The sequence below is a fragment of the Cuculus canorus genome, chromosome 2, assembly GCF_017976375.1.
Source record: "Cuculus canorus isolate bCucCan1 chromosome 2, bCucCan1.pri, whole genome shotgun sequence".
In the NCBI taxonomy this organism is placed as follows: Eukaryota; Metazoa; Chordata; class Aves; order Cuculiformes; family Cuculidae; genus Cuculus; species Cuculus canorus.
In genome coordinates, this window is record NC_071402.1 from 155,977,234 (window position 1) to 155,991,769 (window position 14,536).

A 14,536-nucleotide genomic window follows, 5' to 3' on the forward strand; every position below is an offset into this window, starting at 1 on the left:
TCAACATCCTGGGAAATGGCATGGGAATGGTTTTTCAATTAAGAGCACAGCACTTGGGGAGATTTGAGTGCTGAAAAACAACACAGTATGGAAGAGATGGCACTCCTGTGTTTGCTATATTGAGCTGACATTCTTCAGTAACATAAGGTATTGCAAATCTCAGATTTAAAAAGCGCATGTAAAAGTGTTTGTGTTGCAATTTTATGAATATGCAAACCAATATAATTACTAGAACTCAAAGTAATGTGCTTCTTTTACATACAATGCTTTGAAGTGCTAAAACCTGTATCAATTAACTTGACTTATTAGGTAAGCAATAGTTAATAACCCCGAAAAATGGACAAAACTTGATACCTCTGGACTCAGTGTGAGAACTGGTTATAAAAAAGATCCAAACAACTATGGTTATTTCCTTTCTGAAACTGTTTTTATGTCACTGAAAACCCTTTCAGCTGACATTCAAAGCAGTTCCAACGTGCAAGTTGGACACATTTTAACCTCCCTGTAGCTGGGAAAAGAACCAAAGCCAGAGACAACTCAGTACCTGAGGTATTATGAGAAGTCCACTTTTTTTAGCGTCTTATTCGGGTTTTAAATGTTGCTTTCTTATAAAAATGCTTAGTGCCAATACCTTTCATGGACAACTCAGTTTTAAATTGTAGCTGAACAGATCATATTACCAATTCACCATCAAAATAGTAATTTTTTCCCCATGAGGGAAACTTATTAAGACAAACTTGTTAAACCTTGGTTGTCAAAGACACAAAATAAGATAAAAGCCTAACCTTCTGAAGTCCTCCATTCTCCTCCACCAAAGGAGGAAGAGCACTGGTGCTATTGGTAGATGGTGGTTCGACATTGTAGTCACGAAAGCAGCAGAATAAGGTGCTAAAGATACTTCGACTCCTCTGCTTCTTCAAGCTGATATTACATTGGGACACTAGGGAAAAAAAAAAAAAGGAGAAAAACACATTAATACACAGACCGCTTTTTCCAGACACACAATGACTGAATTTAAAATGCAAGGTTATTAGCAAAGAAGTCCTTCAAGTCTTAAGATAATGTCACAGAGACCTTCCTTTATAATAAGACCTCCCTCCTTCCATTTCAACACATTTTTTCCTTGTCAAACTCACAGGTTGACCATAGCCTGTTCCTAACCAACCTGCATCTCCACACAAACGGAAGTCCCTACTTTGTTGTCCTAGAAACACATGAAACATACAATAAATCGCATGCTGTTAGAATGCATCTCTGGACTGAGAAACCAAACAGAATCTAAACAGATCTAAACAGATCTAACAGATCTAAAACAGAAGATCCGCAATGTGCGCTCGCAGCCCAGAAGGCCAACCATGCCCTGGGCGGCATCAAAAGAAGCACAGCCAGCAGGTCGAGGGAAGTGATTCTGCCCTTCTACACCTCTCTTGTGAGACCTCATCTGGAGTATTGTGTCTAGCTCTGGAAGCCTCAACATAAGGAGACGGAGCTGTTGGAACGGGTCCAGAGGAGGGCTACAAAGATGATCAGAGGGTTTGAGCACCTTCCATATGAGGACAGGCTGAGAGAGTTGGGCTTGTTCAGCCTGGAGAAGAGAAGGCTACAAGGAGATCTTATAGCGACCTCTCAGCACCTGAAAGGGCTACAAGAAAGCTAGAGAGGGACTACGCATGAAGGCTTGTGGTGATAGGATGAGGGGGAACAGGTATAAACTGGAGAGGGACAGATTTAGGCTAGATGTAAGGAAGAATTTCTTCACCATGAGAGTGATGAGGCACTGGCACAGGTTTGATGGGGCCTTGGGCAGCCTGATCTCGCGGGATGTCCCTGCCCTTGGCAGGAGGGTTGGAACTAGATGATCTTTAAGGTCCCTTTCAACCCTAACTTTTCTATGAATCTATGATTTTTGAAGACTAAAACCAGTAAATGAAAGTAACAGTTTGGAGAAAAGTACCTAAGACATCATTTCCCTAAGATTCAACCTCCTGATAATTAGGAACTTGAACATACATACAATAAAACAAAATAAAATAAAAGTTAGAAGAAAAATTTAGAATATTCTAGGCAAGACTTGAATACTGAATATTTTAATGATCTATTGGTAGCTGGAATTCTTTGCTTCCCACATCAGAGTGTGACAGGGTCAATACTCCATAGTCTCCCAGGACAGAGGCAGGCAACTGCACCCTTCTCACCCTGCACCTTCCGTATTGCCTTTCTTTGATGTTTATCTACACCACTGCAACACACAGTACTGAATGCTATCAATACTCAACTTGATAACATCAGATGGTAACACAATGGGAGACAACCACACCACGTGCGCCTTGTAAATAAGTGCTTCACGGCAGCTGTTACGGTGAACACTGCAAACTCCAACCCCACGCATCCCACACAGAGCCAGGCCCTCTCCTACTTAGCCAGCACTACCTCACCCTCTCCACTAAGCAGAGGATATCTTAAACTATAGACTATAATAGAGTCCCTTTCAGATACAACAAATGATTTCATTTAAAAAACACGCAAACAAGCCCAAACAAGTTAATTTTTATTCCCCTTTTTCACAGCTATGCAGCACTGCATTTTAACGTGGCAAACTTAAAAAGGTGGATTATACTGAGAAAAACAGATGCTATGAGAGTCGTAGCACTATGCAAATTAACAGGGATCTATGCACCACGGAGCTTATTTATATTCTGCATTAGAAGGGAGAAACCAGACCCCCAACCCAAAGTTAGCAGGTAAATGAAATTCTGAGCAAGTCCTACTACACACATGAATACATAATACCCCATCTTTCCTCCTCCCTCTAGTTATTAGGGAACTGCCACACATCTCCCTTCCTCTTGATATTATAAAAATATCATCCCATAGGAGGACAGGCTGAGAGAGTTGGGGTTGTTCAGCCTGGAGAAAGGAAGGCTCCATGGAGACCTTAGAGCAGCTTCCAGTGTCTAAAGGAGGTCTCCAGGAAAGCTGGGGAGGGGCTCCTTATCAGGGAACATTGGGACAGAACAAGGGGTAACAGTTTTAAGCTGAAAGAGGGGAGATTTAGATTAGATACTAGGAAGAAATTTTTTTCCTGTGAGGATTGGTGAGGCACTGGCACAGGTTACCCAGAGAAGTTGTGGCTGCCCATCCCTGGAGATGTTCAAGGCCAGGCTGGACGAGGCTTTGAGCAACCTGATCCAGTGGAAGGTGTCCCTGCCCATGGCAGGGGGGCTGGAACCGGATGATCTTTGAGGTCCCTTCCAACCCAAAATACTCTATGATTCTATGATAATCGCTGAAGTATTTTTCTGCCTAAAGCGAGCGAGCAATGCTCGGGCTCAGTTATTAATCGGTCTTAAGAGAAAAAGTGTACAACTATCAAAAACTAAATGGGTTTTATAAATTTCCACCATTTAAAAAGTGCTCAAGTAACAGAATAAAGTCAGAACCGGGCACAGATTTTTATGTGTCTGTGTGTCCAAGGAAGTGTTTCACCACTTTAAAGACAGTCGTGTACTGAACCCAATCTAATCACTACTTTTCAATACCCCGGTTAAATGGAAAACACATACAAAACCCTGGCCATGGGTGATGTATGCTAGAGTAAAAGGCTCGTTCTCAAAATGTCACTGTCTGTTTGCAATGAATTTGCAGAAACATGCCTTTAGAAATCCCCAATGGACACCTGGGCAGCCACGAGGGACTTTTTCAAAACAGCAATCAAGCAAACTTGTATTACAAGCACAAACAAGTTTTTTTTGCAATATCATGCAGGCAAGAACTCCTCTCTGACCTTAAATGCTGAAATTAGAATGGGAAGCCGAGTGCTGGATGTCCTGTTCCATAAGCCAGTGCCATAGAAACCTTGCTAGTAATTTGTATTTTGTTTTCAGCCTCTACTTAAAAATGTGACAGCAAATAATTAAGTCTGAATGCTTAAAACACAAATGCTCTTACACAGCATTTATCATAAGCTTTTGTTTTTCCTGGACTTCATAAGGAACAAGAACGCAACATTAAATTTCATTCTGCAAACATTTTTTTTGCGTAAAACTGTCCTCCCAAAGCCAAGACTCCATCTTACGATAAAGCCCAGTTTATATTTCAGGGTGGACTGAGGTACCTTTTCAAGGCACAGTCCATTTCTATTAAGTTAATAAAAAGTGAGCATCCAGCAAGAAAAATGAATTACTAAATGTCTGTGTAAGAAATGCTGCAAAGCATTAAGAACTTAAGCCTTCAGAAGATGTATGGATAAAAACTGCACACGAGGCAACGTTTTACCTAAACCACATCAAGTTTGTCCCCAAGACTCATGTTATGAAGGATCATGGTCAGTCCAGGCATGCTAAAAGCAATATTAAGTGGTTACAGAATGAAGTCCTAACTTTCCAAGAGGAATTCCACCCATATGGAACATATGGGCTTAAAATGCACTGCATTTAACAGAAAGGAGTGAAAGCAGGGATGCTGCATAAGCTCCAGTGGCTAAGCCTTTATAAACGCATGTGGCCAAGACACTTCAATTCCTGATCTCCAGTGATTCCTCAGGCCCGTTCACACCTCACAATTCCTCTCTGCTGCAAGTCTTTCCATCAGGTATGGATTCCAGCAGCGTTTTTCAATTCATCATCCACAGCCTTAGCTACACAGCAGATCAACGTGAATCGGATAACCACTGAAGAACTAACACTCCTACGTTTTTTAAGCAGAGGACAAAGAGGCAGCAAACAATAGATGCTCTAAATAAATAAATATTCAAGTCTCAGGCAACACCTGATTTCCCCAAATCTTTCAAAAATATTTATTTTACTTGATCAAATTATACATTTCAAATGGCCAATTCATTTTCACTTAGTGCAATGTTTTTTCCTGGGAAAATTATTCCTTCAGGCTGCTTTTCATCATGGCAATCTTGCCATTCACAGCACAGCGGTGTTTCAAATGGGTCTTTCCACTAATTTGGATGCTTTTTTAGAGATCTGTTTCTTAATATTCCCTATCAGGGAATATCGGGACAGAACAAGGGGTAACAGTTTTAAGCTGAAAGAGGGGAGATTTAGATTAGATATTAGGAAGAAATGTTTTAAAGGCTGATAAACGTAAGTTTGCACGTAGAAAGGAATTAATGCTCTCAAGTGACTTTAGGTGAGACGCTCTTAATGTACCCAAGCATTGCACCTGAAGAAATGATTTGCATCATATCTCACTCTGAGCAACCACAGCAGTGTTGTGCATCACAGAAACCAGTTTCTCCTTCCTCAGTGATGCTGGACCAGACAAAATACATGTACTGTTCACTAGGTTTTCTTTCTTCAAGCGCTGACAGTACTTACAGGTAACACTTGTAACTCTAAAGGTGTAAAAAAGTGTTGATATTGAAACACTACCATAAACTGAGGTGTTGTGAGTGCCCGCAAGCATTAAAAAGAAAAAAACTGCAGAGTACAAAACTCAGCGTCCCTTAAAAGCCTGTAGGTAAGACCAGGCAGTAATGAGACTGGAGAGGTAAACTGAAATAGGTGAACTCATTGCCGGAGCAGCATCCAGCATATCCTGGGACACAAAAACCCTGTGCAATGCTACAGGCTTGGGGAAGAGTTGCTGGAAAGCTGCCTGGCAGAGAAAGACCTGGGGGTGTTGGCTGACAGATGACTGAACATGAGCCAGCACTGCATGTAGGTGGCCCAGAAGGCCAATAGCATCTTGGCTTCTATCAGAAACGGTATGGTCAACAGGACAAGGGAAGTGATTCTCCCCCTGTACTCAGCACTGGTGAGGCTGCACCTCGAATATTGTGTTCAGTTTTGGGCCCTTCACTATAAGAAGGACACTGAGGTTCTGAAGCGTGTCCAGAGAAGAGCAACGAAGCTGGTGAAGGGTCTGAAACACAAGTCTTACAAGAAGTGGCTGAGGGAACTGGGGTTGTTTAGCCTTGAGAGGAGGAGACTGAGGGGAGACCTTATTGATCTCTACAACTACCTGAAAGGAGGTTGCAGAGAGGTGAGTGTTGGGCTCTTCTCCTAAGTGATAGGACAAGTGGGAGTGGCCTTAAGCTGTGTCGGAGGAAGTTTAGATTGGATATCAGGAAAGATTTATTCACAGAGACGGGTTATCAAGCACTGGAACAGGCTGCCCAGGGATGTGGTTGAGTCACCATCCCTGGAGGTGTTTAACCACAGATGTTCTAAACTTGTTATCCCCATCACTACTGAAAGCTGAACACAACATATAGCGACCTTTCACCACCTGAAACACTGCATACCAAACTCTTTTAAAGACTGTGTACCAAAAACCCCAGGCAAAGTAACTTCAGAATATGAAAATCTGTTATCAATGAAAGCAAAGAAGGCTATAACCAGCAGGTGTGTGCCCATAAACTGCAGTTTAAAGACCTCCTTATCCAAAGACATCAACTGTGTACATAACAGACCTCAACAAATTCCTCTTCTGTGACTTGATCCCATAACGTTTTGAACCTATGCCAACTTTTAGCGACAGAAATATGTTGTGGCAAGGCAGCCCACAGTCCAGCCAAGAGCTCAGTTGTTTTCTAACTCTGACCCTGCTTGTTTCTAACCTTTGTACCTTCTCCAATTCACATTTTTGAGCGGGAGAGAAGGCCTAGAACCACATACAATATCCATGATGAAAACAGAGCACCATCAGGTAGACCCTAGAGCAGCCTTCCAGCACTTAAAGGGGGCCTGCAGGAAAGCTCGGCAGGGGCTCGTTAGCAGTGACTGCAGGGACAAGATAAGGGGGAACAGTTTTAAGCTGAAAAAGGGGAGATTTAGATAAAATATGAGGAAAAATTATTTTCCTGTGGGGGTGGTGAGGCACTGACATAAGTTGCCCACAGAAGTGATGGATGCCCCATCCCTGGAGGTGTTCAAGGAAAGCTGAATGAGCCTTCGAGCAACCTGTCTGAGTGGGAAGTGGAATCCCCATGGAAGAGGGATTGGAATTGGATGATCTTTAAGGTCCCTGCCAGATCAAATCATCCTATGATTCTAATTGCAGTCAGGGTCAGAAACAAGAGCAGGGCTCTTCCTATCAAAAGGGAAGTCCATCTGGTCCAGATTTATCCTGATCTGAAAGAACAAAGTCTCACCTAGGAATTCCAGGTGCTCCCTTGCATTAATCCTAACGCCAAACCTCACTTCTCACAACGCGTGTGCTACCCGCTAATTCTTAAATTGCCTGTGAGCTTCTGGAAGTCACAGATGGTCCACAACACTGTACTTGAGGTCTTCCGGCAAGTCCTAACAAACGCACAGCATTACTAAGTCTGAGAGGAGCTCAAGGAGAGATAAAGATAAGTTTTAAAACAAATTACTGCAATCATGTAAGCTTTAACAGAAGATGCCACACTGGGTGGTCATACAAAGAGAAAAGGAAGAGAAAAAACCAGAAACTAATCCCCAAATATTACAGAAAAAAATTATAATAGAAACTAATGCAATAACATGGTAATAGAAGTAATCTACAGCAACATCTCAAGCCTCTTTCCCTCAAACCATCATTTGGAAGTGGAAGTGTTGTGCTGCTCTTCTCCCACCATGATACTTACAAGAGCAGCACAAGTCACACAGTAAAGAAAAAGCTTTCCCCTCATGCAGTATATCCTAAAAGAGTTTACTTCAGGGCTTCTCCCACCACAATTTGCTGTGGTTGTGTGAAATCACAAAACCAGATTGTGATGCAGCCGTCATTCAAGAAACTTCTCGCTGCTCCACGAAGCCGCCATGGGCAGACCCGAGGACTCCTAATGCAGCCCATTCCTCCGCAGCACATGAGCGAGCTAATTACTGCTGAATTCTTTTTAATTGAATGAATGCAATAGCCAGTTCTCCCAAATAATATAAACCGGGTAATGGAGAGACTTTCCATGCGCTTACGGACAAACTTGCTAAATGCAATAAAACGAACATCTGTGTTTCATGAGCTCTCTGCTCTCAAGTTTGTTTATAACACAAAATGGAAAGACAAAAGTCCGAATAAAGCAGTATTAAACAAAGCCTTTCTTCAAAAGGAAGCAATTTCGAAACTTATATATGGTTAGAGATGCATAATTTCTCAGTCTTCCTAAGAGGCTATATCTGATCTTATTGGAAAAATAGAGTTTTATATCCTACATGACTCAAGCTACAAAGAGCTAAGTAGCAGAAAACCATGAAGTTTGCTTATACAGCTCCTATTTTTGTGATACATTGACCAGAACAGAAATTATTCTGCAATTCTTGGTGCCAAATCTGCATGCGAAGCCCACATAGCTGGTTTTAAATGCCATCTGCAGTTTTTCATTGAAAAGTTTCATTTTGCCACATAATCTCTGCAGAAATTACAGCAATAACAGCACTGTCACACACATGAAAGAATTCCCCTCAACTGGTTTAACCTTCAGATATGTATAATCTAAGCAAATCACTGAGTTTATATCCAGCATGATACACTTCAGGCTTATCTTCATTCAAGCAAAGTGGGTAACCTCTTCCCCCACCCCTAGATAACTGAAGGCTTTGGTTTTTCCATTGAAATTATTCCTTTGAAGGGAGAAATCCCAGAGTAGTTTAGTGAAAGAAAAATCTTTCCAAAACATCTAACTACGCCTGCACCAAACTCTTTCTCACACTCTGCATGAACAGTCTACCCTGGATGGAGCTGCTCACACAGCTCGGGACCAAGAAAGAAAAGCTTAAACATGTAAGATCGGTGTGGACATCAGGGAAAATAACCACGTAATTTAAGTTTACTTTTGAGATAATCTCTTATCTCCCCTGAATCTATTTAAAGTCAGTCACTGCACTTGAATTTGAAAAAAAATGTCAATATGATTGATGAACTCCTAGGATTTTTAGGGAAAACTGAACATAACCATTATTAACCCATCCCGTGATGTTTTGGAAAATAAGCTCAGAAGCGGTGCAAGTTACACAAGAGCACATGTTGTTGTCACAACAACCCAACACAATGCTACAGGCTTTGGGAAGACTGGCTGGAAAGCTGCCTGGTGGAAAAGGAGCTGGGAGTGTTGGTTGACAGCTGGCCAAACATGAGCCAGCAGTGTGCTCAGGTGGCCAAAGAGGCCAACAGCATCCTGGCTTGTACCAGAAATGGCGTGGTGGTCAGGAGGAGCAAAGAAGGGATCGTTGCCCTGTTCTTGGCACTTGTGAGGCCAAGAATCCTGTGTTCAGTTTTAGGCCCCTCATTACAAGAAAGACATTGAGGGGCTGAAACATGTCCAGAGAAGGGCAACAGAGTTGGGGAAGTGTCTGGACCACAAAGGTTATGATATGAGGAATGGCCGATGGAACTGGGGTTGTTTGATCTGGAGAAAAGCAAGCTGAGCGGAGACCTTACTGCCTTCTACAGCTCCCTGAAAAGAGGCTGTAGTGAGGCAGGTGTTGCTTTCCCGAGTAGCAAGTGACAGGGTGAGAGAAAACGGCTTCAAGTTGCACCAGGAGAGGTTTAGACTGGGTATTAGGAAAAATTTCTTTACTGAAAGAGTGGTGAAGCATTGGAACCCGCTGCCCAGGGAAGCGGTGGGGTCTCCATCCCTGGAGGGCATTCAGAAAACACGCAGATATGGTACTTTGTCACTGGTTTAGTAGGCATGATGGTGTTGGGCTGACGGTTGCACTGGATGATCTAAAAAAGACCTTTTCCAACCTTAATGGCCGATTCTAACAGCTTATCTTACTCAAAGAGAAATTATCTAGCCGGTATCAGAACACTACTTTGCTTTCCACACCTGCAAAAAGTCCTATGCAAGAACACTTTCACACAATACCTAGGACAAAAGGAGAAAAATAATTTGGATGAATGTTAATTCGAAACACCTGAAGCTGTACGAATCAAAAAAGTCCTCTACTTGACTAAACAAAGCTTTGGAAAAATTTTTGTTGCAGCAGCTTAAAGCAAAAAACCTCTTTCGCCCTTCATCAATTATTTACAGCAGTCCTTAAACTGAGTGAAATACCTGCCACTTTTGCTACATGCTCATTTTCTAAGGATCAAAAGTAGTGAAATTCTGAAGCTGCTTTTTTAACACACCTGAGAACTTGGCACTGCGCGGTCTGTACAGGGCTATGATTCACCATGAGACACAAGCAGCCAGTAAATGTTAAATCCAGCAACTGCACACAGAGCCTCTTAACCGCCGAGGAGGGATAAGAAACCATGAAAAGGCTCAGAACACCACATAAACCCCATGGATCCCAAGGCAAATTCAAAAACCAAAAAGCAGTTGGTACACTTCAAGCCTGCACACCAAGGCTTGGTTGGACATATGTATGTATGATGGTATAACTTTCATATCATATGCATTAGCTTCTCATATAACCCATGATTTAAACACTTATGCTGTCCTGCAGTGTTGCAGCATTTGAAAAGTTAGGAGGGTTGCTACTAGGAAATGCTACGCTTATCTGTCAAAGCCCAATTCCTTGCGTTTGTTCAGCTCGAAGACTGATGGCACATCCAGTGCTTCAGGGGCATCCACATCCAAAAATGAAGCTGAAAAGTTAAAAACTGTTTTAACAACTGAATTAACCTGCTGAACTACGCTCCAAGTGAAATACCTTCAAGTTCAAATTAAATAGCGCATATCTTGGCCAGCTCCTTTCCTGTTCCAGCGCTTGACAAGCTGACTTGACAGGGCTACACTGAGACCACTTCCAATTTTGGAGAGACACTACATGTAGATCTCTTATCTCCAGAGGACTGACAAGTAGGTCTCCCTGTGATCCAGAAAGGAACTAATTAACACTTCGCACTTTTTTTGTGCCTGTATCACTTGCCACTGCAACAGCCGGGGGCAGAAAATGGAGAAGAATATGAAAGTGAAGTTAGACATCTACCTCCAGCAACATTCCAGTAGCTCCTCCAGCAAGATGAGCTAGGGAGCTGCTCTACCTTCGCCTTTTGTGTAAACAGCTGAAGAGTGCTTAAAAAGAGCTGAAGAGTGCTTAAAAAGAAGCTGAATGTGCCCATGCAGCCTTCTCTGGGTTCTCTTCAGAGGTAGAGAACAGCCCAAAGCTGTGCTTGGTACTGGTCCTGCACTGGCATCCATTCACCTGGTCAGCATGTGGCATCCTGCGAGAGGGCAACACTGATTAAGGGTCTGTAACAGGGTTTAACAGGGTCTGCTTTACAAGGCTGACCCTTCTCCCACAGGACTACATAACTGCTGAACACACTAAAAAACGCACTACAAAGATAAACAACTTTATTTTTTTTAAAGTGCTTAAATGCACACACAGAATTTGCAGTCGAACCCTTTTCCTACTATTTGCTTTTTTGGAGAAGAGCCACAGCACTTCATATGTTCCAGAGGAACCTATGGATGTAAGTTCTGGAAACATACATCTGCTTAAAAAAAAATGAAATTAGAAGATAAAACAAATAACCAGCCACACCCCCAGTCACTCTGCCATCAGCTATCAGTCTTGAAAGGGTGACGGAGCTGCCACAGATATAAAGGACCAGAACCACTTGGAAACAAAGCTAAAAATTAAAAAGAAAGAAATCCTAATATCTCACTTTCACACTACACAAGGCAAGCTCACTGTGCTGGAGTTTGGTGTTCACTGGAAGCAGTGGTCAAACTCAAAAGTTTTTTTGCTTTTGCTAAATCAAAATACTTCGCTTCTGAAATAAAATCCAAGCAATGCAGAACTGATGCATCAAAACAGATTAAGAGCAAAATAAAATAGAGCCAATAACGCACAAGTAGCTCCAGTACCAAAAGATTACAATGGATTTTAACTAGATGGAGAATAAAGCTAATTGAACCAGGCAGGCTACGTTGTGGAGAGGTATTATGCTATAAAATGAGCGTAACTTTTAGCAGTGACGTTATGGAGCCACCTCTTCTCAGTAGTGCTTCACTGAGCTTCATGTTTTGTCTCGGCCACAGTAATCTACAAATAGTGTAGAAAAAAAATATCAAATCATCATAAAATCATTAAGGTTGGAAAAGACCTCCAAGATTGAGTCCAACTGTCAGTCCAACACCACTGTGCCTCCTAAACCATGTCCTGAAGTGCCACGTCTACACACTCTATTGAACACCTCCAGGGATGGAGACTCCACCACTGCCCTGGGCAGCCTCTTCCAGTGCTTCACCACTCTTTCAGTAAAGAAATTTTATGTAATATCCAATCTAAATCTCCTCTGGCACAACTTGAAGCCATTTCCTCTAATCCAATTGCTTGTAACTTCAGAGAAGAGACCAACACCCACCTAGCATGCTACAACCTCCTTTCAGGCAGTTCTAGAGGGCAATAAGGTTTCCCTCAGCCTCCTCCAGACTGAACAGCCCCTGTTTCCTCAGCCGCTCCCACAATTCCTGTGCTTCAGACCCTCCACCAGCTTCACTGCCCTTCTCCGGACAGGCTCCAGCCTCTCAACGTCCTTCTTGTAGTGAGGGGTACAAAACTGAACACAGGATTGAAGATGTGGCCTCACCAGAACTGAGTACAGGGGCACAATCCCTTCCCAACTCCTGCTGATACGAGGATATCACCATGGCTTGTATCACCATTTCTGATACGAGCCAGGGATATACATACGATCTGATACTTTCAAAGCACTAGCACATCATGAAAATTCTCTTAAAAAAAATTAAATCTATATTTAAAAAAAAAAAAATAAAATATGGAAGCCTCTCAGAAGCTGCGGCATTTCTTCATTGTTTGAGCAAAGACCAAGCTGCTCACTCTGGAGCTTTTCCCAGCTCCGAGGTTTGGCGCGGCACTGGAACAGGAAATTCTGCGCAGTCTGTGCATGCATTACATTCCTGTCCCGCCCCGAGCCGGCAGCCAACAAACCAACCTTTCTTCTAGTAAAAGAGGAAAAAAAAAAAAAGAAAAAAAAAAGAGGCAGACTGCACAAAGTTCACCAGCAGATACAGCCCTGCAAATCCAAACCAGCCTTTTCTGCTGACAAAAGGAATTTGATGCATTCGCAACGTTGGTGTTAACGTCATGGGTTTGTGAAGCTGGATCAAGGACCTGGGAGTTTAAAGGTGGAAAATCTGCAATGCTGAGTTAGTGACAGCAAGCGAGCAGTAATCGCACAAATGTCAGAGGGTTTATTTTAAGAAGGTTTTGCCAAATATTAGCAGCAGCTTACAATCAAGCTGCAACAGCAGATCAGAACAGCAGAGAGAATTTTGTAGAGGAAGAACCTATTTGCACAAAAGAGTGGGTTGTTGCATTTTTCATTTATGTGCATCACTGAAGAGCGAGGACTCAGCACTGAAGTTCGTCTTCAACCATAAAGTAACAAACAGAATCAGCAACCAGACCATATGTTTCGTGCATCTCGACTCTTCTCAATTGCTCCCAGGTTGGCCTCTTAAATCTTGGAAGATATTTAATAATCATTTGTTAAATGCTTAGGAGGGAAGGAAAAGGAGAAGCAAACAAATGGAAATACGAGCAGCTCATGGGGTCAAATGGCAGTATCTCCGAGTGTGTTAGTCACGGTTGATACCCTCTGGCATCAGGAGAGGATTAGAGTCAGAAACGGCACTGAAGCAAATGTAAACAAGCATGTGTTTATAGAGCGAAAATATGTACAGTATCCGATCGGCTCTGCCTTGGGTTGTGCTTACGTGTAGCATGGTGGGAAAGGCAGAAAAGAACAACTGGCCCAATGCCGAGCAGCTAAAACTCAAGAAAAGCAGACAGGAGTGAGCAACAGGCAGCATCTGAAGCCATCACACAACCAAAGCAGTTACCAGTCTGCTCCAAACATCCATTTAACTCAAAGCTGGTATAACAACACAAAAACAATGCAAGTCTTTGAACCAATGCTGATTAAATTAAAAAGAGTAAAGGACAAGCTAAAGAGAAGCCATTTTGCAGAGTATGTTTTCTTATTGCAGAAGTACAGACGGATACTCGCACGTGCATGGACACACGCACGGCCTCTGCTATCTCAGGCCACGCTTTCCTCAAGAACTTATGCCATGAAATCAGTATGAAGTTACTGAAAAGCTGTAAAAGCCCCTTCTTCTGTGCCATGCAGGCACCGTGCAATGTGTAAACCACCAAGCTCTGAGCAACGTGACCTACTGGAAGGTGTCCCTGCCCATGGCAGAGGGGTTGGGACTGAATGATCATTAAGGTTCCTTCCAACCCAAACCATCTGATGATTCTATGACTCTAAGCTATCCACCTGACACATACCATATCCAATCAATTAATTTTACAAGTCAAGGTGTGATCCAAAACTGAAGGACATATTGCTGGGTACCATACTGGCTCATTTCCTAATTCAGTTTGTTCTGTTGTTCTGAAGATATGTTTGGGGTTTCCCCTGCCTCCCCCCCCTCCAATGACCAAATTCACAGCCTGAGGTTTGGCTTCAAACACTGTGCTGAGTTTTTCTGCCTCCCACTGCAAATGGGCTGACCCACCACAGGGTCACAGGTTTCAGCACTGGTTTTGATATGAAAAGTATTAGGCGTGTGCTTCACCAAACCCAAACGTAGAATAAGTTTTTCTACTCTTTCCCTTCAAAATACTTCTAAACC

At 42.6% G+C, this 14,536-nt stretch overlaps 1 protein-coding gene across 6 annotated transcripts in view; it reads right to left on the bottom strand.

The window, feature by feature from the left end:
- CTDSPL (CTD small phosphatase like) overlaps positions 1 to 14,536 on the bottom strand; it is a 90,123-nt gene that overhangs the window by 34,033 nt on the left and 41,554 nt on the right. For all 6 annotated transcript variants that reach the window (XM_009558283.2, XM_009558278.2, XM_009558281.2 and 3 more), the window contains exon 2: positions 786 to 940. In XM_009558283.2, the coding sequence (XP_009556578.1) occupies positions 786 to 940 (155 nt within the window). The remainder of the gene's footprint in view (positions 1 to 785; positions 941 to 14,536) is intronic.